The sequence below is a fragment of the Dendropsophus ebraccatus genome, chromosome 3 (assembly GCF_027789765.1).
Source record: "Dendropsophus ebraccatus isolate aDenEbr1 chromosome 3, aDenEbr1.pat, whole genome shotgun sequence".
NCBI classification, from domain to species: Eukaryota; Metazoa; Chordata; class Amphibia; order Anura; family Hylidae; genus Dendropsophus; species Dendropsophus ebraccatus.
The window spans coordinates 150,659,599-150,683,022 of NC_091456.1; the positions used below are offsets into that span (position 1 = coordinate 150,659,599).

The 23,424-nt window shown below is 43.7% G+C and overlaps 1 protein-coding gene across 7 annotated transcripts in view; it reads right to left on the reverse strand.

The window, feature by feature from the left end:
* KIAA0825 (KIAA0825 ortholog) overlaps positions 1-23,424 on the reverse strand; it is a 313,028-nt gene that overhangs the window by 176,016 nt on the left and 113,588 nt on the right. For all 7 annotated transcript variants that reach the window (XM_069962920.1, XM_069962918.1, XM_069962916.1 and 4 more), the window contains one exon: positions 1,575-1,766. In XM_069962920.1, the coding sequence (XP_069819021.1) occupies positions 1,575-1,766 (192 nt within the window). The remainder of the gene's footprint in view (positions 1-1,574; positions 1,767-23,424) is intronic.

The following is a 23,424-nucleotide window of genomic DNA, read 5'->3' on the forward strand; positions in this document are numbered from 1 at the left end:
TTGCATTTTCTAGTTCTGTGACAGCTGTTGTATCTCAACTTTACATCGCTGACGGACTTGTTTCTGGCATGCGTACTCCATGCAGATGGAAATGCTGGTCATTTTAGCAGATCCTTTCACTCATACTATGACTTATGTGTCGTTGGAGAATAAGAAACTTGTGCCACTTGACAAAATTTCAAGAGGTGCATTATCGCTGCTCAGATAGAAAGCAGCCAGCAAGACAACTGTACGCAAAACACTCAAAAGTTACCATATAACTTTTTTACAACTATATTCTTTAGATACAGATAGATATATAGAACATAGATAAAGAAATGAAATATTTGAAAAAAAAACATATAATTAATAAGCTGATACAACAAACATTCTCTTTATTGCTATTTGTTACAAAGCCACAATGCCCCTTTTACACGTGTGTGTGTGTGTGTGTGTGTGTCAGTGTGTGTGTGGGGGGGGGGTTCAGGTGTTTTTTAATGTGTCATTTCAGACACCATATTCTGAACATAGCCTTAACATGCATTTTTACTAGCATGCCCAATAGTAAAAGGGGAAAAAACATTGCTTGCAATGAATTTTATATTTTACTGTTGCCTATCTGGCCACAGAGTTTTGAAAAAGAAAAAGAAACAAATAAACAAACATCACAACAAAAAAATAAAAATAAAAAAAATAAAAAAAGTTTCCCTAAAAATTATATTGAATCTGTATATGTATATATATGTATGGGGAAATTGGGAAAGATAAACAGTTAGCCAACAGCTATCTAATATTTAAGAACAGTGTAAGGGTGACGTGAACCCCAATATTGGACTGATGATGAACTAACTAGTTTTGAAAGTGTGCAAGTCTGGAGAACAAGAAAATATCTCACCAATGTCTGATACTAAAGCTTCTCAGCTACATTAAAAGCCAACATCGGAAGTTAGTATATAATTTGATCAAACAATATTGCCTCATGTACCACGTGCAGGTCTTTTGATATACATGAGTTCCTCTCTAACAATGGCGCAGTGTCTGTTGGAGACCACCAGCACCACGAAAGCAGTGCCGCACCACCCCACAGACACAGCAAGCAGAGGTGTTCACAGTAGGTGTTGGAGGTGGCCATTGCCTCTGTTTGATGTGTCTGCAGGGTGGTGCAGCCCTGGTATTGGGGGCTTGGTCCTGCGACATTGGGGTTGCTGGACCATTAGGTTGCCTAACGCCTAACCTGACCCCCCTTCCCTGTGGGCGCTGGCTTTGCGGTGGTGGTGGTGGTCAGCAACTGACACCGCACCACTGTTAGAGTAGGAACTTCAGAAATATCAGAAGACTTGCACGTGGTACATGAGGCAATACTGTTTAGTCAAATGATATTCTAACTTCTGATGTTAGTTTTTAATATAGCTGAGAAGCTTTAGTATCAACTATAGTGTGAGATGTGCAGCCATTTTCTTGTTCTCCAGGCTTGTGTAGTTTTGAAGTTATTGCAGGTGCTGTAGCTTGCTTACTGTGTAAATGGGGACATTTAGGGGGTGGTTTGAGCCCCAAGACTAATTCTGTGTGCCATAGAAAACGAATAATTGCTCTACCTGTTTGGTTGCATACGGAATCCCAAAGTTGCTCCTGATCCATATAGTCCTCCAATAGGGCAGTAAAGGAGTGAAGTGACAGAGAACAATAAGAGAACACCCACAGGATGATTTCTTCCATACTTAGGTCCTTGCCATCATTGTCTTCCTGCATTAACAAGTTGAAATCTTGTATTTTCGGAACCTCAGTTACTGGGGAAAAAAAGAACAGCATTTACTGCAATGACAAAAACGGCATTTTCATTATATAAATACACATGTCCACACTGAAGTCTTTCTTAAGAGCTAATACATTTATGCTGTGCATAATAACTGAAATAATCCAGCAGGCCTATCGTGATAATATGCTGTCCTTACATAGGATATCATATTATGATGACAGGTCGGCCTTAATGTATCTCAATTCAATCCTTAGAAATAGAATTAACCAGTGTAAGTGGTGCTTGGGGCCTTATTACACGGAGCGATAATCAGGCAGATTCGGGCGATTATGGCTACATGTAATAGATGAAACGATCATTGGCTGATTGTTTCTTTAGGTCCACACATAAAATCATTGTCCGCCAACCACACACTGATACGTGTAATAGCGATGTGCAGGTCACGGCTAGTGACTGTGCAAAAAAATAATAAACTCCTACATACCTCTCCATGCTCCCTGACATCCTGCTAGCTTCAGCCCACACCTGTTCCAATGATTGAGCGAGCAGCCTGTGACATCACACAGTGCCAGGAGCGGGCCAAAGCTAGCAGGATGTCAGGGAGCATAGAGAGGTATGTAGGAGGTTTTTTTTAACTTCATTAGCGATGTCCGTGCAGCCTTTGCTGCCCGATTATAAGGCAGTTTATAGGCTCAGTGAGCGAGCGCTGATCTAGGAGATCATTGAGTTATTAGGCCGTTTAATAGAGCCCCAAGTCAAACATATTGTGGGGGCCTCTAATGCAGCCTTTGACTCAATCATTGGACTGCACATCCCAGTTGACCAGGAAAAGGGTCAAAACTCACTCCCATACATGTAATTAATGGATACGGAATTAAATATTAAACAAAAGTGATAAACAAATCAGAATATATTTTATATTCTTCCAAGTCGTCCCTCTTTTTCTTTGATAACAGCTTTGCACATCTTGGCATTCTCTCTATTAGCTTCATAAGGTAGTCACCTGGAATGGGTTTCAATTAACAGGTATGTCTTGTCAGGAGAGAATGTGTGGAATTTCTTGCCTTCATAATGTGTTTGAGACCATCAGTTGTGTTGTGCAAAGGTAGGATTAATACACAGTTCCTAACAGTGCTAAACCCTTTTCAATTACTGTTCTAATTCACATTGGGACAAGTGCTGCTCAACTATGAACAGAGAAATCACAGTAAATCATTACTTTAAGACATGAAGTTCAACCTGGAAAACTGCAACAACTTTGAAGGCATCCTCAAGTGCAGTCACAAAAACCATTAAATGCTGTGATGAACATAGGTCTCATAAGGAGCACCCCAGGAAAAGAGGACCAAACCTCCACCGGAGAGGATGAGTTACAGCTACCAGCATCAGAAGCAGCAAACTCACATGAATTTAGGTTGAAGCCCAGACAAATATTTCTCTTGGATCAAGCACCAGATACAGCTTAAAGTGTCTCTGTCATTATAACTTTGAAAATTTAAATCAACAATCAATATTCATTCATTATAATTTTTGTTGTTATCATGCTGTAAAACAAAGCTGAACTTACCAGGAATCCAGTACAGAGAGTCACGGCTCAATGTGTTCATCAATAACATGACTGTCTTCTCTCTGTGAGCGCTCAGATGGCCTGGGATACACAGGACTTCCTGTTTTCTGAAAAAAGAGCCAGAGAACAGGAAGTGCTGTGTTCTCCATGATAACTTAAAAAAAAATGTAAATTGCAAACTTGCTTTATATCATATCTACTTTTAGTTTAGATTTTGAAAGTTATAACAACAGGTACACTTTAACATCAACTGTTTAGAAGGAACTGCAAGAATCAGGCCTTTATGGTTGAAGTACTGCAAAGAAGACAATACTGAAGAGCAGCAACAAGAAGTAAAGAATTACCTGGAGCAAGAAATAGATATCAGTTCAGTGGAAATCTGAACTTTGGTCTGTTGAGTTAAAAAGTGTTTGGTTCCAACCACCATGACTTTGTAAGAAGCAGAAAAGGTGAGCAAAAGGTTTCTACATGTGTAGTTCCAGCTGTGAAGCATGAAGGTGTGATGGTGTGGGGGTGCTTTGTTGGTGACACTGTTGATGTATTCCAAAACGAGGGTACTCTTAACCAGCATGGCTATCACAGCATTCCGCAGCAACATGCCATTCCATCTGGTTTGTGCTTAGTGGGAGCATTGTTTGTTTCTCAACAGGACAACACCAACATGGACACCTCTATGGCTATGTAACCACTATTTAACCAGGAAGGAGATTAACCCCTTGCCTCCGCAGCCTGTTTTGGCCTTAATGACCAGGCTCATTTTTCAAAATCTGACCTGTCTCACTTTATGCGCTTATAGCTCAGCGATGCTTTAACGTATGCTAGCGATTCTGAGATTGTTTTTTTGTCACATATGGCACTTTATATTAGTGGCAAAATTTGGTCACTACTTTGTGTGTTTTTTGTGAAAAACATCAAAATATCATGAAAAATTTAAAAATTTTGCATTTTATGAACTTCTGAAATTCTCTGCTTCTAAAAAAGGAAGTCATAGCACATAAATTAGTTACTAAATCACATTACCAATATGTCCTCTTTATTCTGGCATAATTTGGGAAACATATTTTACTTTTTTAGGCTGTTATGGGGCTTAGAAATTTATTAGCAAATTATCACATTTTGTGAAAGTTTCCAAAACTGATTTTTTTTTAGGGACCAGTTCTTTTTTTAAGTTGATTTAGGAGGCTTGTATGCTGTAAAACCCCATAAGTGACCCCATTTTGGAAACTAGACACCTTAAAGAATTAATCTAGGGGTATAATGAGCATTTTAACCCTACAGGGGCTGGAGGAAAGTATTCACAATTAGGCCTTAAAGAAATCGAAAATTTTAATTTTCCAATAATATATATGTTTAGATTAAAGTTTCTCCTTTCCAAAAGGAACAAGAGAGAATCTGCACCCCACAATTTGTAACACAGGTTCTCTTGAGTACAACGGTACCCCATATGTGGGCGTAAACCACTGTATGGGCACACAGCGGGGCTCAGAAGGGAAGGAGCGCCAATTAGCATTTTCAGTGCAGATTTTGCTGAAGAAGTTTCTGAGCGCCAGGTGCGTTTGCAGCGCCCATGTAGTGCCCGTAGAAGAGAACCCCCCCAAAAGTCACCCCATTTTGGAAAGTACACCCCTCAAAGAATTCATCTTGGGGTGTGGTGACCATTTTGACCCCACAGGTATTAGAGGAAAGTATTTAAAATTAGACAGTAAAAATGAAAAACTCGAATTTTTCCAATAATATGTTCGTTTAGTTTAAAATTTCTCAATTTCACAAGGAACATGAGAGAATCCGCACCCCAAAATTTGTAACGCAGGTTCTCCTGAGTACAACGGTACCCCATATGGGGGCATAAACCACTGTATGGGCACACAGGAGGGCTCAGAAGGAAGGGAGCGCCAATTAGCATTTTCAGTTCAGATTTTGCTGAAGAAGTTTCTGAGCCCCAGGTGCGTTTGCAGAGCCCCTGTAGTGTCCGCAGAAGAGAACCCCCCCATAAGTCACCCCATTTTGGAAAGTGCACCCCTCAAAGAATTCATCTTGGGGTGTGGTGACCATTTTGACCCCACAGGTATTAGAGGAAAGTATTTAAAATTAGACAGTAAAAATGAAAAACTCGAATTTTTCCAATAATATGTTCGTTTAGTTTAAAATTTCTCAATTTCACAAGGAACATGAGAGAATCCGCACCCCAAAATTTGTAACGCAGGTTCTCCTGAGTACAACGGTACCCCATATGGGGGCATAAACCACTGTATGGGCACACAGGAGGGCTCAGAAGGAAGGGAGCGCCAATTAGCATTTTCAGTTCAGATTTTGCTGAAGAAGTTTCTGAGCCCCAGGTGCGTTTGCAGAGCCCCTGTAGTGTCCGCAGAAGAGAACCCCCCCATAATTCACCCCATTTTGGAAAGTGCACCCCTCAAAGAATTCATCTTGGGGTGTGGTGACCATTTTGACCCCACAGATATTAGAGGAAAGTATTCAAAATAAGACAGTAAAATTGAAAAACTTGAATTTTTCCAATAATATGTTTGTTTAGTTTGAAATTTCTCAATTTCACGAGGAACAGGAGAGAAGCTGCATGACCAAATCTGTAACGCAGGTTCCCCTGAGTAGAACGGTACCCCATATGTGGGCATAAACCACTGTATGGGCACCCAGCCGGGCTCAGAAGGGAAGGAGCGCCAATTAGCATTTTCAGTGCAGATTTTTCCGAAGAAGTTTCTGAGCGCCAGGTGCGTTTGCAGTGCCCCTGTAGTGTCAGCAGAATAGAACCCCCCCAAAAGTCACCCCATTTAGGAAAGTACACCGTTCAAAGAATTCATCTTGGGGTGCAGTGAGCGGTTTGACCCCACAGGTATTAGAGGAAAGTATTCAAAATAAGACAGTAAAAATGAAAAACTCGAATTTTTCCAATATATGTTCGTTTAGTTTAAAATTTCTCAATTTCACGAGGAATGGGAGAAAAAATGTACCCCAAAATCTGTAACGCAGGTTCTCCTGAGTACAACGGTACCCCATATGTGGGCATAAACCACTGTATGGGCACACAGCAGGGCTCAGAAGAAAGGGAGCGCCAATTTGCTGGAGCAAAACCGCAGCTAGTAATGGTTATTAGAATAGCGCAGTTACTAAAATACAAAAAAAAAATGAGATTACAGGTAATGTGGGGTGGTTACGGATAATCTGTGGTGGTTACGGGCAACCTGCGGTGGTTACGGGCAACGAGGGGTGGTAACGGGCAACGTGGGGTGGTAACGGGCAACCTGGGGTGGTTACGGATAAACTGAAGTGCTTATAGGTAATCTGGGATGGGAACCTGTAACGTGCGGTGGTCGGGGGCAACGTGCGGTGGTCGGGGGCAACGTGCGGTGGTCGGGGGCAACGTGCGGTGGTCGGGGGCAACGTGCGGTGGTCGGAGGCAACGTGCGGTGGTCGGAGGCAACGTGCGGTGGTCGGAGGCAACGTGCGGTGGTCGGAGGCAACGTGCGGTGGTCGGAGGCAACGTGCGGTGGTCTGAGGCAACGTGCGGTGGTCAGAGGCAACGTGCGGTGGTCAGAGGCAACGTGCGGTGGTCAGAGGCAACGTGCGGTGGTCGGGGGCAACGTGCGGTGGTCGGGGGCAACGTGCGGTGGTCAGAGGCAACGTGCGGTGGTCAGAGGCAACGTGTGGTGGTCAGAGGCAATCTGGGGGGAATTACATGTGATTAGGGGCAACCTGGGGGGGTTACAGACAATCTGCGGTGGTTACGGGCAACATGGGGTGGTTACAGACAATCTGGGGTGGTTACGGATAAACGAAAGTGCTTATAGGTAATCAGGGGTGGGTACATGTAATTTTGGGTGGTTACGGCAATCTGGAGGGGGTCACTGGCAACTGTGGGTCACTGTGTGAGTTAGAGGCAACGTGCAGTGGTTAGAGGCAACGTGCGGTGGTTACGTGCAATATGCGGGGTTACGGGCAATCGGGGCTGATTACGGACCATCTGGAGGGGCTCACTGGCAATTTGGGGTGGTTACAGGCAACGTGCGGTGGTTATGGGCAACGTGCGGTGGTTATGGGCAACATGCGGTGGTTATAGGCAACATGCGGTGGTTATAGGCAACATGCGGTGGTTATAGGCAATGTCCGGTGGTTATAGGCAACGTGCAGTGGTTAGTGGCAACGTGCGGTGGTTAGTGGCAACGTGCAGTGGTTATGGGCAACGTGCGGTGGTTAGTGGCAATGTGCGGTGGTTATGGGCAGCGTGCGGTGGTTATGGGCAACGTGCGGTGGTTAGTGGCAACGTGCGGTGGTTAGTGGCAACGTGCGGTGGTTATGGGCAACGTGCGGTGGTTATAGGCAACATGCGGTGGTTATAGGCAACATGCGGTGGTTATAGGCAACGTCCGGTGGTTATAGGCAACGTGCGGTGGTTAGTGGCAACGTGCGGTGGTTAGTGGCAACGTGCGGTGGTTAGTGGCAACGTGCGGTGGTTAGTGGCAACGTGCGGTGGTTATGGGCAGCGTGCGGTGGTTATGGGCAGCGTGCGGTGGTTATGGGCAGCGTGCGGTGGTTATGGGCAACGTGCGGTGGTTATAGGCAACGTGCGGTGATTACGGGCAATCTGGGGTGGATACGGGCAATCTGGGGCGGATATGGGCAACCTGCGGTGGTTACGGGTAATTTGGGGGGGCTAGGGGTAATCTGGGAGTAAACTGCAATTATTACTATAATAAAAAGTGTGTGTTTTATTTTTTTGTATGTTTTTCACTTTTTGTACTTTATACATTAATTTTCACTGTATTACTATGATTACTGTGATATTTTCTATCACAGTAATCATAGTTCAGTGAGAGACCAAATTGGTCTCTGTCACTTTAAATTTTCAGAGCTAACTGATTCTGGAGCGCATGCGCACTTCAGAATCAGCCTGGACGTCGAGGAGGACGGAGCTCCGTGGATCAGGTAACGTATGTGCGGAAGGGGGGGTGACTGGGGGACGGGGGTGACTGGGGGGGTGGGGGGGCGACTTGGGGGGGGGCACGGTGACACTTTTTATCCCCTGTCACCAATGATTTATGGTGACAGGGGATAAAAAGTGCTGATCAGCACTGGGAACAGGCGATCGGCGGTATATAGTATATACCGCCGATCGCCTGCTCCGGGACCACACGGGGGGGTCCCCGATCACTGCCCCATGCTCTCCGCTACCTCCGGTGGCGGAGAGCATGGGGCTTTGATCACTTATTCATTTCCATCCCTGCGAACAAACATCGTTTGTTAGCAGGGATGGGGGCGGCCATCTTGGATCTGATGGCCGCCCGGGGAGGGTGATCGGGGGGCTGATCTGGGGTCTGAGGGGACATTTTTCATCTCCCCCCACCGTGGATTCACGGTGGGGGGAGATGAAAACTATCGGCGGCGCCGGTAATGCCCGGTACCGGCGGCTCGCCGCGAAAGAGGTAGTAGCGGCGATCCGCCGGTATCGGAGGACGAGGGGAGGGGGCCGGGGGACACAGACTGAGTGGCGGTGGGGGAAGGCAGCGTTCTGCAGCCTCCCCCCGCCGCCCGATCGGCGGGGGACACTGAATCTCCCCATAGACGCTGCGGTCGCATTGACCGCGGCGTTTATGGGGTTAACTGCCCGGGGGGGAGCGCGGCTCCCCTCCGGGCAGTGGCAGCAGGAGGATGCTGTGTGACACAGCCTCCTCCTGCTGCCCGATCTCACCCAGGGACAGAGGGGGGAGGCAGGGAAAGCATGACGTCCAGGGACGTCATGATGCATTCTGCCACTGCTTTTCATGACGTCCCTGGACGTCATATTGGGGGAAGGGGTTAATGCGTAAGATGACGTGGCTTCAACATTCATCCAACCTAAATCCAATTGAGATTTTTTGCATTAAGTTAAACTGGAAAGTGAAATAAAAGCAGCCAACGAGTACTTAGCAATTCTGGCAACACATTCAAGACTCTTGGAAAACCATTCAAGATATCTACCTTGTGAAGCTGATAGAGAAATTGGGCCCTATTACACAGAGTGTTAAGATTCAGCCAATTATTGTTCCGAGTAATAGAGACGGCTGATCGTTGCTTTAGGCCCAAACCTAAAATCATTGGCCGTCAACCACACATCACTACATGTAATAGCGATGCTCGGCCAGTGGCTGCTTACTATGCAAACAGTATACATTAGTCTCCAACGATACACAGGACCAGCGTGTTGCAGGTGAATAGAAATCTTTATTCAGACCCATAAGACCACAGATACATCAGTAGTGTTCACACACAGATGTCAACAACTTTCTGATGCTATCGCATCCTTAATCATGACAATTGTATCTCCGTATGGAGCTGGATTTTAAACCCTAAGCTCCCTAATTGGTCCTGTGTATCGTTGGAGACTAATCACAAGCACCTGTTGGAGTGTGGACCGTGCGGAGCAGCTATCGCATCCTTAATCATGACAATTGTATCTCCGTATGGAGCTGGATTTTAAACCCTAAGCTCCCTAATTGGTCCTGTGTATCGTTGGAGACTAATCACAAGCACCTGTTGGAGTGTGGACCGTGCGGAGCAGCAATCCGGTGAGCTGGCTTCTACCTATTTTAAACAGTATACATTACCTTCAGGGCGGCCTGTCTGAGCTGACAGGCCGCTAAGCCAATTACTGGCTGTGGCGCTCCCGCCCAGTGATTGGCTGAGGGGCCTGTCAGCTCAGACAGGCCGCTGTGAAGCTGCAGTGCGCGGGACCCAGGAAGAAGCAGACCACAGGAGCCCTGGAGCATGGATAAGTAATGTATACTGTTTAAAAGGGGTAATGTTATACAACTTTGTAATGTATGTTATGTATGTGAATGGCTCCCTTCCCCGTGTTTCCTCCCACCCACGCTAAACCCGGAAGTGTGGTGCATTATACTCACCGCATCTCTTGTCGACCCCCGCCTGCCATCTTGGGACAATGACGTAGTCTTCAGGAGGCCGGCCGAAACGCTCCATGCGTCCTCATGCCGCCCCCCTCTGCCACGTCATAACTGTGCTCAGCCGCGATTAGCTGAGCACAGTTATGCTCAGCCAATCACGGCTGAGCTGCTGATGACGCGGCAGAGGGGGGCTGGCATGAGGGACGGATGGAGTGGTTCGGCCGGCCTCCTGAAGACTACGTCATTGTCCGAAGATGGCGGACGGGTGTCTACACGAGATCCGTTGAGTATAATGCACCACACTTCCGGGTCTAGCGTGGGTGGGGGGAAACACGGGGAAGGGGGCCATTCACAGACATGACATACATTACAAAGTTAATAATTGTTTAGCGCCGCACTACCCCTTTAAGCAAGGACTGCAAGGACATCAGTAATGATGTCTGTGCAGCCCTTGATAAACGATTATTGGGCGCTGTAATAGGCCCAGTAAACGAGCGCTCATCTAGCAGATCGGCACTTGTTTACAGTATAAGCCCGTGTAATAGGACCCTTATTCTTATTTCTGGTAAAATATCTATGAAAGGAACAAGCATATTATAAGTTTGTACAGAAAATATGTATACATATACATAAACATAATATGTATAAATACACATTAACATAGACAGATGCATACATTACAACTTTTTAAGATAATAAATATTCCACACTGCCTCCATAACAGAGGTCAAACCTCAGTGAGCAAGCACTTGTACAGCCATTATTCTGCACCTCTTCTATGTGCCTACCCCAGAGCTGCATGTCAGGCACAGGAGGGCCATGCATGGCCTCAGGCCACTAGATGGGTGTCACTGGCAGAAACATAAGGGACATTGTAGAAAAGTAACCTTAGAGCTCACAGTCTTTATACAATCCCTTGTACAGGGGTATCTCTAACAGCGAGATGCACACTATTTCATATATACATTACCAAAAGTATTCACGCATCTGTAAATTCAGTTACAAAACACGTTATATGCACAAAGCTAAAATGGTCCCCGGGAACAAGTGTATCAGCTTTCTTCCAGGCACGCTGTTCTCATAAGTACACAATGTCATTTGAAGGCACATATTCTGCTTCAGCTCAAGGACCTGGCCAGTCAATAGATTTATGCTTTCTGTCATTTTATCCATGTGATAATTAAAGCGGCGAGCAGAATTCAATACAGGAGAGCACCGGGGTAGTAATGTGATCTTGATCAAACATTTGTCAGTCTTTGTAGAGGATGACAGGTATTTGAATAGGTAAGTGAATGGAGTACAGTGGTGAATATGAGGTAAGACAGAATCTGAAGCAGTGTTGTACTTCTGACAAATGTTAGGCCACTTTACAATGACAGAACCAAATGACTTTATATATAACAGGTTTTTCAGTCATCCCATTGTGCTTAATCCTATAGAAAAGAAAGTTATAAATCTGGTACATGAATGCCCAGATTTCCCTTGCTGTTAGACATCAGTACATGCATTGTGTTGGGGTTACATAGTTAATAAGGTTGAAGAAAGACAAAAGTCTATCAAATTCAACCTATAGAATTCCTACTGTGTTGATCCAGAGGAAGGCAAAAACCCTCATGAGGCAGATACCAATTGCCCCATCACAGGGAGAATAATTCTTTCCCGACTCCAATATGGAAATCAACGTCTCAAGTGCCCATATATTTTGTTGGAAGTGATAACAATTAGTTTAATTTTTCCATACCACATGGTTTTTACCATACCTGTCACCGACACATGGTGAAGCCATCCATTCTGTGTGGGCTAAGCCAACATTCCCAAGGCTTTAGTACTGAACCAGTAAGAACATTAGTGCTGTATTCATTAGGCACTACATGAACAATTATGTTACTAACAATCACACTATGGAATAGACATCTACATGTAACACCCAAAGGACATCCAATTTGCAGTTATAACACCTTCAACTCCCCTGGGAGTGAAATTGTAGAGATGTCTGTGGGAATTTTTGCTCACTCATCCAGAAGATTATTTGGTGTTGGATGAGAGAGCTTGGCTCACAATCTCCATCCTTGTTTACCCTAAGGCCATATTCATACAACGTATGTTTTGCATAAATCGCGGCCGTTGTTGCAATTTGCAACAACGGCCGTGATTTATGCAAAATACGTTGTATTTGAAAGAATGGAATCCCGGCTGGAGCGTATACACATAGTATACCCTCTGGCCGGGATTCCAACCGTCTGCACAAAAACTGACAAGTCAGTTTTGTGCAGCCGCTATTCATTGAATAGCGGCTGCACAGACATGTCAGTTCACGGCCGCACTCTCCATTGTGTGCAATAGTGAATTGGGATCCCATGTGCGCTCGCATCCGAATTCAACAGAAATGAAGATCATCCAGCTGGTACTGCAGTACTGGCCAGGATGACCTTCACTAACAGCGGACGTTCTGTGACCTGGCCAAGCTGTGTGAGCCCGGCCGAAAGGTGTTTGATGGTGTTGAGGTCAGGGTTCTATGTAAGCCAGTCAAAGTATTTCATATCAAACTCACCCAAGCATCTCTTTTTTTAGATCTTACTTTGGGCATAATTGTGCTGGACCAGAAAAGGGACAAACCCAAACGGTTCCTACTAAGTTTGAAGCATACAAAATGTATTGGTATGTCTTGCCTTTACTGGAACGAAGGAGCCTAGGCCAACCCCATAGCTTTATCACTAAATAATGTTCTCCTGGCATTTTCCACATTTGTCCATCAGATTGACAGATAGGTTACGTGAATCATCATTCCACAGAACACTTTTCCACTACCCAAAAGTCCAATGGTAGGATACATTACACTAGGGATGGTCCGAACAGAGTTCGGTTCGGGTTCGTACGAACCCGAACTCTCGGTAATGATTCCCGCTGTCTGCCCGCTCCGTGCAGCGGGCGGATCCAGCGGGAGGACCGCCTGGAAAACTGGGATACAGCCATAGCGATAGGCTGTATCCCAGTTTTCCAAGCGGTCCTCCTGCTGTATCCACCCGCTCCACGGAACGGGCAGACAGCGGGAATCTGATGCCGAGCGTTCGGGTCCATACGAACCCGAACCTCGGAGGGTTCGGACCATCCCTACTTTACACTACTCCATTCAATGCTTGGCATTGTGCTTGGTGATGTAAGGGGCAGCTGCTGACCATGGAAATTCACGTTAAGAACCCAGTGCAATTTTTTGTGTGCAAATTCTTCATGCCAGGTGAGGTTTGAAGCTCTGCAGTTAGTAGAGCCATGACAACATTTATGCACTTTACGACTCGGCAACCCTGGCTTTCACTTAATAATGCTTTTATTTGTATAGCGCACACAGATTTCGCAGCACTTTACATAGTTTGGTCAATTATTGCTCCCTGTCCCCAATAGGGCTCACAATATAAATTCACCTATCTGTATGTTTTGGGTGTGGGAGGAAACCGGAGTACCCGGAGGAAACCCAAGCAAACACGGAGAGAACATACAAACTCTTTGCAGATGTTGCCCTTGGTGGGATTTGAACCCAGGACCCCAGCGCTTGATAGAAACTCACTTGTTGTATCGGTGACATCTCATTAAGGTACCACAATTTCAGTGGGCTCTTTAGAACAGGGGAGGGGAGACTTTTTCCTTTCCAGGGCCATTCTGGCTTTTATACAATCATTTAAAGGCCATACAAAAATATCACCCTGTCAACAACAGACACAGACCTCATTTATTTCTGTGGGCCAGACGTAGTCAGCTATGTTTGTATGTTTGAGTTATTTCCTGTAAGTATAAAAGTTTTTACTCAATCAAAAAGTGCTGTGCTAAGCTTTTAAATCTGAGTAAAAACTCATGTGTGGGGAATTAGCTGAATGTAGTCACTAGCATAAATTTAAAGGGGAACTTTAATTCACTCCATTCACAACCCCCTCCATACATGTCTGACCTGATCTCCCAATACCATCCCTCGTGCAACCTTCGTTTGCCCCCTCGTGGCTAAAAAAATGTGAATCCCCATCCCCCCCCAAGATTTCTATAATTGTTTTAAATATTATAAATAAAATAAAAAGATGAGAACGAAGCGAGGCAATAAGAGAATTTCCCAGACTTAATGTAATGAACTGGGCTGCTTGTGCTATCAATGTGCATACCAGTGTAACACTACATTTGTTAGAAAAATAGCCGTCTCTTCAGGATAATAATAAATAGCAGATGCTGTAAAACAATGAGGTCATTCCTAACACTCATTACTCAAATTTTGTAATAGCTGAAAAAAATTACAACATCTGTTCCAATGATATAATGTCCTGAACGCGATGGGCTGATGTAACCTTATTAAATTTTATCATTTTCAACACCGATTTTAAGTTAATTACCATCACAATTTCACTGCTTTATTCTATGCTAGCGGCAGTGTCTTAGTAACATTTAATGTGGTGTTTTTTTATATGGAGGGTGGTCATTGGAGCTGGATGCACAATGGTGGTGTCACGTCAAGGGGGTGCAGCTAGCCCTAACTGAGCCCAGCCCTCTGTCCCTGCCTACTTAACATGCTGCCCTCAGTCCCTACAATGCTAAGTGATGGGGCCATCAGGGAAAAGTAGTCAGCAGACTAAGTCAAATTATTTAAATCTCCTTCCCTGATTTCCATGGAGCGCCTGGCAGCTTGTAATAGCCCCGGTGCTCCTGCACAGCTGTGCTCCTTCCCCTGGCTGCTGATAGGCTGCTTATGGGCAGCATCAGCCGGCCGGGCAGGTACAAGGCTGTCAGCCCGCTGCAGCAGTGCAGAGGAGATCACCACCGGGGTATGGCCAGATAAGTACGTAACAGGTGATGTGTTGTTATGGCAAAAGAGACATGCATGAGAGAGAAAGATATCAGGGGGCTGTAGAATGGGAGGAATAGCAAGAGGCATGCATGTGTGCAGTCAATAGGTGGTAACTATGGAGAACACCTTTCTTTGAAAAACAACAGACGTTAGTTGGATGGACAGCAGAATTCGACGGCAAATATCATTGAGTCTATGGGAAGGGTGGAATTTCAAGTGGAGGTTGGTGACTATGAAAAACCATCTTTTTGCCTATGAGTCTGATTTATTAGATGGGTGAATAATAGAGTTGAGTGAACCTAGAGCATGCTCGAGTTGATCCGAACCCGAACTTTCGGCATTTGATTAGCGGTGGCTGCTGAACTTGGATAAAGCCCTAAGGCTATGTGGAAATCATGGATATAGTCATTGGCTGTATCCATGTTTTACAGACAACCTTAGAGCTTTATCCAAGCAGTACCAGCTAATCAAATGCCGATCATTCGGGTTCGGATCGACTCAAACCTGAACCCAGTTCGCTCATCTCTAGTGAATAATGCTTTCCTTTTATCTAAGAGCTGACATGGGGCTGTACAAGGACACAATTGAGTGCCGATCAGCGAGATCGGGGGCTTGTTTGCAGTGCCTTTACAAAGCATGACAAATGGAGCGGCAAGGCTAAACAAACAATCCTTGTATCGTTCGTGCAGACATGGAAACTGACATCACAAAATTATATATTTTCATGCTGTAATTTTACAGATCTCAAGCAGTGCATACTAACCTTGTGCGCTGCTTGTGATCTGGCATCAAACTCTACCAGCTCTCCAGGTAAGTATACGATTAATAGTACTGTCGCTCTAAATAGATAAAATAGTAAGTGTTTACTAACTGCCGGCAATTGCCTATTCACCACTGTGCACATTTCAGGAGGTAGATATTAATGTTAAACATAAAACAGAGCAGGCAAAGTAGGCTTTAATTATAATAATGTGCAGATGGCATGCTAACACTTTTTTGCTTTGAAATGTCAACTTTAAATTATCTTCTTGGCCTGGTCGATGTAAGGCGAGAAGTTACTTGGTGAGATCAAATCAAGAACAGATTGTTCCTTCTCTACATGCAGAACAGCCAAGCATTTTCTTAATAGGATTATTCAGCTAAATGAAAAATATTCCTTTATTATAAGACCCCGGCCTTGTAAGTGGTCTTTAGTTCTTAGATTCCATGCCTCTTATTCATCTATAGTTATACAGTTTTAAGCTGGGTGGAGCAGGACAGCAAGTCATTTAAAAAAATCACAAAGTATTTAAAGTGATACTGTCACCCTGTTTTTTCTGTGTGCTGTTATTGGTACCATCAATTACTTAAGGCCCTATTCCACGGAACGATTATCGTCCGTATTTGGCTGATAATCGTCCCGTGGAATAGAGTGCAACGATCAGCCGACATCGTTCATGTCGGCTGATCGTTGCAGTCGCTTGTTTTTCAACATGTTGAAAAACAAGCGACTGATATAGCAGCGATCTGCTGCCGCCGCTCCGTTGAATAGAAGCTTCGGCAGAAGACGCTGCTATATCCTATGGGCTGCCCGGACGATCAGCGATCACCCGGGTAGCCCCCCTGCAGCTCCCCGCCGCCCCTCCCGCACTCACCCGCTCGCTGCAGCCGTGCTGAATAGCGGCGGCAGCGAGCGGGGAACGAGGAGGAAACGAGTGCTCTCAGCGCTCGTTTGCTCCTCTAAACGACCCGTGTAATAGGCCCTTTACATTGTCACCTGGGTGGGACCTAGCGTCCATTGAACGCCCTTCAGCCTATCTTACTCCCAATGCGATGAGGCAAAGAGAGGCGTTTCAACGGAGTCTAAGGGCCCTATTCGACGGGACGATTATCGTTCGCATAATCGTTAACGATAAATGATCCAGACGACTGCTATTGCAAAAGACCTGAAATTGTTCACCCATTTACATGGAAAGATAATCGCTATTTATGATCGTTCTTGCAGTCGTCTTGTCGTCGCTATTGCGTTAGTCACTAATGCGAATGACCAAAAAACGTCTTATTCAATGCGAACGAATTGCGAACGAGCAACGATATAAATAGGTCCAGGTCTTATTAAACGATCAAAGATTTCTCATTCGGTCGTTAGCCATTAACTGCTATTCAACGGAACGATTATCGTTTAGATTCGAACGATTTAACGATAATCTGAACGATAATCATCCTGTGGAATAGGGTGCTAAGGGTCCATTTACACAGAAAGATTATCTGACAAATTATGTGCCGAATATCTGAAGCCAAAGCCAGGAATGGATTTGAAAAGAAGAGAAATCTCAGGCTTTCCATTATGTCCTGATCTCTGTTTATAGCCTGTTTCTGGCTTTGGATTCAAATCTTTGGCAGATAATCTGTCAGAAAATCTTTCTGTGTAAATGGACCCTAAGTGACACCTCATAAAGTGATGGCATATTGCTAAGCTATGCCGTCACATTTTATGACACTGACGCTCACAATTCTCAAAATGAAGGGACTGGAGCACTGGAACAACACTGTGGTCCTTGGAACCCATTGACCATAAACCCACTGACCATTAACTGAAAGCATATCCTAACAATATGTCATTACTTAAAACACCCCTTTAAAGCAACTCTGTACCCACAATCCTCTCCCCCCCCAAAAAAAAAACGATTATAGCTGCTGCTTTTAATCAATCCAAGATCTGTCCTGTGATCTGTTAGGCGAATAATGCAGTTATTGTCCTAAAAAGCTACTTTTAAACTAGCAGCCCCGTGTCATAATGGCGTGGCCCAGAGTGGGTGTGCCCAAGCCTTGCACCACCCCTCCATCCCTCCTCCCCGCCCTCCTCATGATTAGAAATGCCCCTAGAAGGATTTCTTCTTTTTTAAATGCTAGAATTTTCCTTTAAATAAGAAGTGGATAAAGGACGTGTAGTGGCTAGAAGGATTTAGTGGCATGATAATTAGAAGTGAAATGATTTTATATATGTTTATGATCTTCAATGGCCAGTGTAGAGTGTTTTATCTATTACAGCTCCTATATTTCATATTTTTTGTTTAACACATTAACTGGTATCCGTGATGATATTAGGGCTTGCCTAGGATGTGCAGCAGAGTGTGTTGCATAATAAGGCTATGTTCACACATAGTATTTTGGACCGTATTATGTTCAGTATTTGTAGCCAAAATCAGGAATGAAATCTACAGAGAAAAAACAATAATGGAACGATTTGCACAGTTTCAGTTTTTTCAATCCACTCCTGGTTTTGGTTAAAAAAAAATACTGACCAATATACTGTGTGCGAACATAGCCTAAAGCTGACCTGCAGCTGTGCTTTAGGTTCACGACATGTAAAAATGATGTTCACCTAAAAATGAACGTCCATTCAACAGACGTTATTTGGGTGGACGGCAGAATTTGCCGGCAAATATCATCGGGTGGAACTTCAAGTGGAGGCTGCGTGAAGTCTCCGTGCGTATTTCGCAATGTGAACATACCCTAAAGGGATTTTTAAATAGATGTTTATGCAGTATCGAGGGAACAGTCTGTCCCTTTACCCCTATATTGCCCCTCTGTAAAACAATACATCATATATCTTCATTTATACTGCTTAGCATATATTCATTGGCTCTGTGTATTACTGTAAAGGGGACGGCTGACTGAACAATGCATTGACTTCATTTTCTTTTCGCACACAATACAGAAGTTCTTTGCCCACTTCCATGCCAGGATAATTTGTTGCCTGTGTAAATAATCTAGATAAAACAAAGAAGGTTTGCTGTGCAGATAAAAGGGGAGATGTTAATTAACCAGGTATTAAAATAACACATGGCACCAGGGCTTTGAAGGTCATGTAACTCTAATGAGAAAATATATTTGGATATCACAATCTAGTAAAGAAGAAAACTTTGCACAGATCGAGCTGTCAGCAGGCATTTCTAACCCCGTCCTCCCCCTGCCATGCTTTAGTATTCCTTCATCTGCCCAATGTCTATTAAAATGTGTACATAACATAAATAGCAAAATATTGGAATCCTGCACCTGTAATATCAGGGGTGACAAGCTCCACTGACACCCCCAGGCAACGGAAGGTTCATAATGGGGCAAACAGGGTTTTGGCAGTCAGACAAAATTCATGCAGTTTTTAACAGTTTGGTTGATTGTTACATGTGTACTGAGTGATTTAGTCTCCTTGCAGGCCTAATAGGGAATAATCGCTCCTAACATCTGTTTGCATTAAAGTTGTGATTCACAATAAATATGCATCTAGTGCATAGGACCTGACACAATACATATTAGCCAAAATAGGTGTAATAATAACAAAAGGAGTAAAAAAACAACAAATATTTGCACTTGTTTTTATGTATCAGCCCAGTTCATCAGAATAACTAAAAGGGCCTTGTGCTTGTTAACCATATACTACTGTTTCTTTTACATTTCGGATTACATTGTAATGAGGAAGCCAACACAGCTTGATACAAACAATTCTCATTATATGCCCTAATAACTTCTAATAATGTTTCTGATTAATTATACAACAGCACATTATCCCCATACGCCAGGAAAATCAGTAGAAGTATGGTGGGGGACAATAACTGGGACACCTAAAGCTCGCCCTGGGCGACAGTGAAGTATAGTACACTCTTCTTAGAACAAACAGCAAATCAAAAGACCATCAATTAAAGGGGTTGTCTAGAATTTGAAAAAAAAAAGTTACTTTCTTGCAAAAAGAGCCCGACCCCTGTTCCAAGTCGTATGTGGTATTACAATTCAGCTCTACTCACTTTAATAGAACTGAGCTGCAATACCACACCCAAACTGAAAGGGGTTGTCCAGCGAAAAAATGTTTTCTTTCAAATCAGCTGGTATCAGAAAGTTAAATAGATTTGTAATTTACTTCTATTTAAAAATCTCAAGTCTTCCCATACTTATAAGCTACTATATATTCTGCAGGAAGTGTTGTTTGTTTACATTCAGAAACAGTGCTCTCTACTGACATCTCTGGCGGAGTCAGGAACTGTCCTGAGCAGGAGAGGTTTTCTATGGGGACTTGCTGCTGCGCTGGACAGTTCCTGACTCCGCCAGAGATGTCAGTAGAGAGCACTGTTTCTGAATGTAAACAAACAACACTTCCTGCAGGATATATAGTAGCTTATAAGTATGGAAAGACTTGAGATTTTTAAATAGAAGTAAATTACAAATCTATTTAACTTTCTGAAACCAGTTGATTTGAAAGAAAAAAAAATTTCACTGGACAACCCCTTGAACTAAAGAGTAGTTGTAACGGCTGGAGTAGAAAACCCGCTGAACTGCCGCTAGCGAGTTGCACCAGGAAGCGGAGCCTAAGAAGCCACTGGACTTCACCAGAGCCCACCGCAAGGCAGAATGGGCTTGCTGTGGCAGGTGACCCCCAGGTCGATACCCCTGGCTTGACTTGCTAGCGGTGGCAACCAAGGTGCACGGCAGAGCAAAAACAAAGTGAGAAAGCAGGTCGGGGGCAGAGGGCAGGCAACGCATTCAGGAAACAGGCTAGAAGGTCTTGTGAAGGTAGCAGGCAACGTAGTCAGGAAACACAAAGACACGTGCGTCCCAGTGAGGAGACCAGGACACAGGATCGGGGACTGCTAATGAGGCGGGGTGGGGGGCAAAACTACGGACCCGCACCAAGAAGAAACAGTGGTGTTATTTCTGGAGGAAAGCTGACATGTTTTTCTAAACCAGGATAACCCCTTTAAGTTATATTGTAATACTGTGCACTGGGCAGAGTTAAGTAAATTATTCCATTTTTGTCCCTATGGCCAAATATTCTTAGGGAAATAGCAATGAAAGGAACAGAAACAGGCATTTCATGCAGAGCCATTTATTTCTATTTGCATGTATACATATACAGGCCAGGCTTCTTAGTCCTGGTCGGTACACAGTACTAACACTTTGCCTCTTTGGTGGTATCTTCTCATGGTATTTTATACTGTAGTTTTATTACAGCATGGTATAATGAGTTTATATCGCATTTTACTATATTATTAGCCTGCATCTTTAACTATCTATATGGCCCATGAGGGTTTTCTGACCTGTCTATTGGGCATCGGGGTCAGTTATACATTGTCTCAAATCCAGGTTAATATCCATATACATAGAATGTAAATGTTATTTGCATCAGTAAATGATTTTTGTATCCAGTGTGTGTCACCCTTCATTACATTACCTTATATTCTTTTTGTTTTTGGCATGTATAGTCTTTGGGAAAATCGTTAACTACCCCACTACTAATAAATTGTTTGCCCATCTTTTATGCTCATGTGTTGGACATGGTAATCCTTTATGGTGCGATCACCATGCCATAGCCTATTACCAATATTTACCAATATTTGGACAAGACCAGAATCCCCATATTTTGACATCTTGGTACAAGGGAGACTTTGGCAGCTCATTTCCCATTAAAGCACATAATTTCCAGCTATTTCACTCCTTAAATTATATGGAATTACCATACAGAGAGTTAACTCTTTTCTGATTATTTGTCTAGGCTAAGGCACAATACCAGACACTATTTCTTCAATACTTTGACTAGGTGGCGTGCATAGCTGAAATATCTGGAAAAGTATTATCTGTGAACTAGAATACCCTCTGGAGATGTGAAGAAGATAAATGTGACATTTATTGCATATGATACTGAATGTTCAACATCACTGGTTTTGAAGAAAACCTTTTATACTGCACTATAGGAAGAAAGGATATGCAAAATAGTTCTCACAACTCTTGAGCAAAGAGATGTCCCTTCAAGTCAAGTCCCGCTTAGTCAAGGAGCCTTAGAACATTGACCAGGGATCTTATGCCAAGCCAAACAATATCTCCAAAAGGAAAGATTTCTCATCTGCCGACAGCTGTTTTAGGATTTTTGCCCTTCATCAGTGCAGAGCAGGGTGTTGGCTGGCTAGTGAGAGGTCTATCGATGTGGGTCAAGGGGGTAGTGACTCTCCTTAAGGAGAGCCTGTCATAAAGACATGTGGGGACTTACAGAACATTGCTGCTCCACTGAGAATTCTGGGAAGAAAAGATATGAAAAATAGCTCTAACACCTCTTGAGCAAAGAGATGTCCCTTCAAGTCAAGTCTCACTTAGTCAAGGAGCCTTAGAACATAGATCGGGGAACTTGTGCCAAGCCAAACAATCTCTCCAAAAGGAAAGATTTCCCATCTGCCGACAGCTGTTTTGGGGTTTTTGCCCCTCATCAGTGCAGAGCACGGTGTTGGCTGGCTAGTGAGAGGTTTATCGACGTGGGGTAGTGACTCTCCTTAAAGAGAGCTTGTCATAAAGATTGTTTGGCTTGGCGTAAGATCCCCAGTCAATGTTCTAAGGCTCCTTGACTGAGCGAGACTTGACTAGAAGGGACATCACTTTGTTCAAGAGGTATGAGAGCTATTTTGCATATCCTTTCTTCCCAGAATTCTCAGTGGAGCAGCAATGTTCTGTAAGTCTCCAAACATCTTAATGACGGGCTGTCCTTAAGGAGAGTCACTACCCCTTTGACCCACATACTGCACTATAAAAACACTCCAAATGCATGCTACCAATGCTGCTACGATTTATACTACATTATTTGACAATAAAGCTACTGGCTCATTTTCTTAGGGAACAGTTTAGAACACATTTACATCTTGTTGAGAAGAACATGACATCTCCTCATACATGCCAAGATTCTTGGGCTGAAAGCTTTGATCCAGTCTAGTCACCAGAAAAGCTAACATTTGGCTACAAGATGATCAGGTTAGGAAATGGATGTGGAAATATCCACCAGAAGTACTCACAATGTCACAAGATTTTCCAAGGTACTTAGCAGTTATTTTGCAATGACCCAATCCTTCCCCTTAATGGCATCATACTATGCATGGATTGTTTAGGCTTCCTTATTTGAGCAGAATAAAGTCAATGCCAGAAAGGGAGCCTTTTTTTATCCTTCTAAAGATATAAATGGTCAACTTTTAAAAAGTTATGTGATTATCGAGACATGTCCAATACTCTAACTACCTATCTATAAGTCCAGGTTCCTCTTCCAGTAATTGTAGCATATAGTGAGGCCAGGCATCATTTCGAAGAGTTTACTACTAGTAATTCTATGTTGTCACCTCCCTGCTGTCCTGGGAACCACTAAGCAATTTGTCCTTACTGCTTGGAAGACGTCCACATGCAGCCAAAAGTAACTATGAAGGGGCTTTGGCTTCTTATCATGTGCAGAATACCTGAAGAATAACTGCATTTACATGGGACTTTTAAGACTCCTTTGGTTAATTTCTAAGAAATCAATTTCTTGCTGTTTTTGTTTATCAGCATAAGTGGCAATCGTTCCAGATTTAGTCCTTCTTTTCTTACAAATGCTCAAAACGCATCATTTAATTTCCAATGGTTT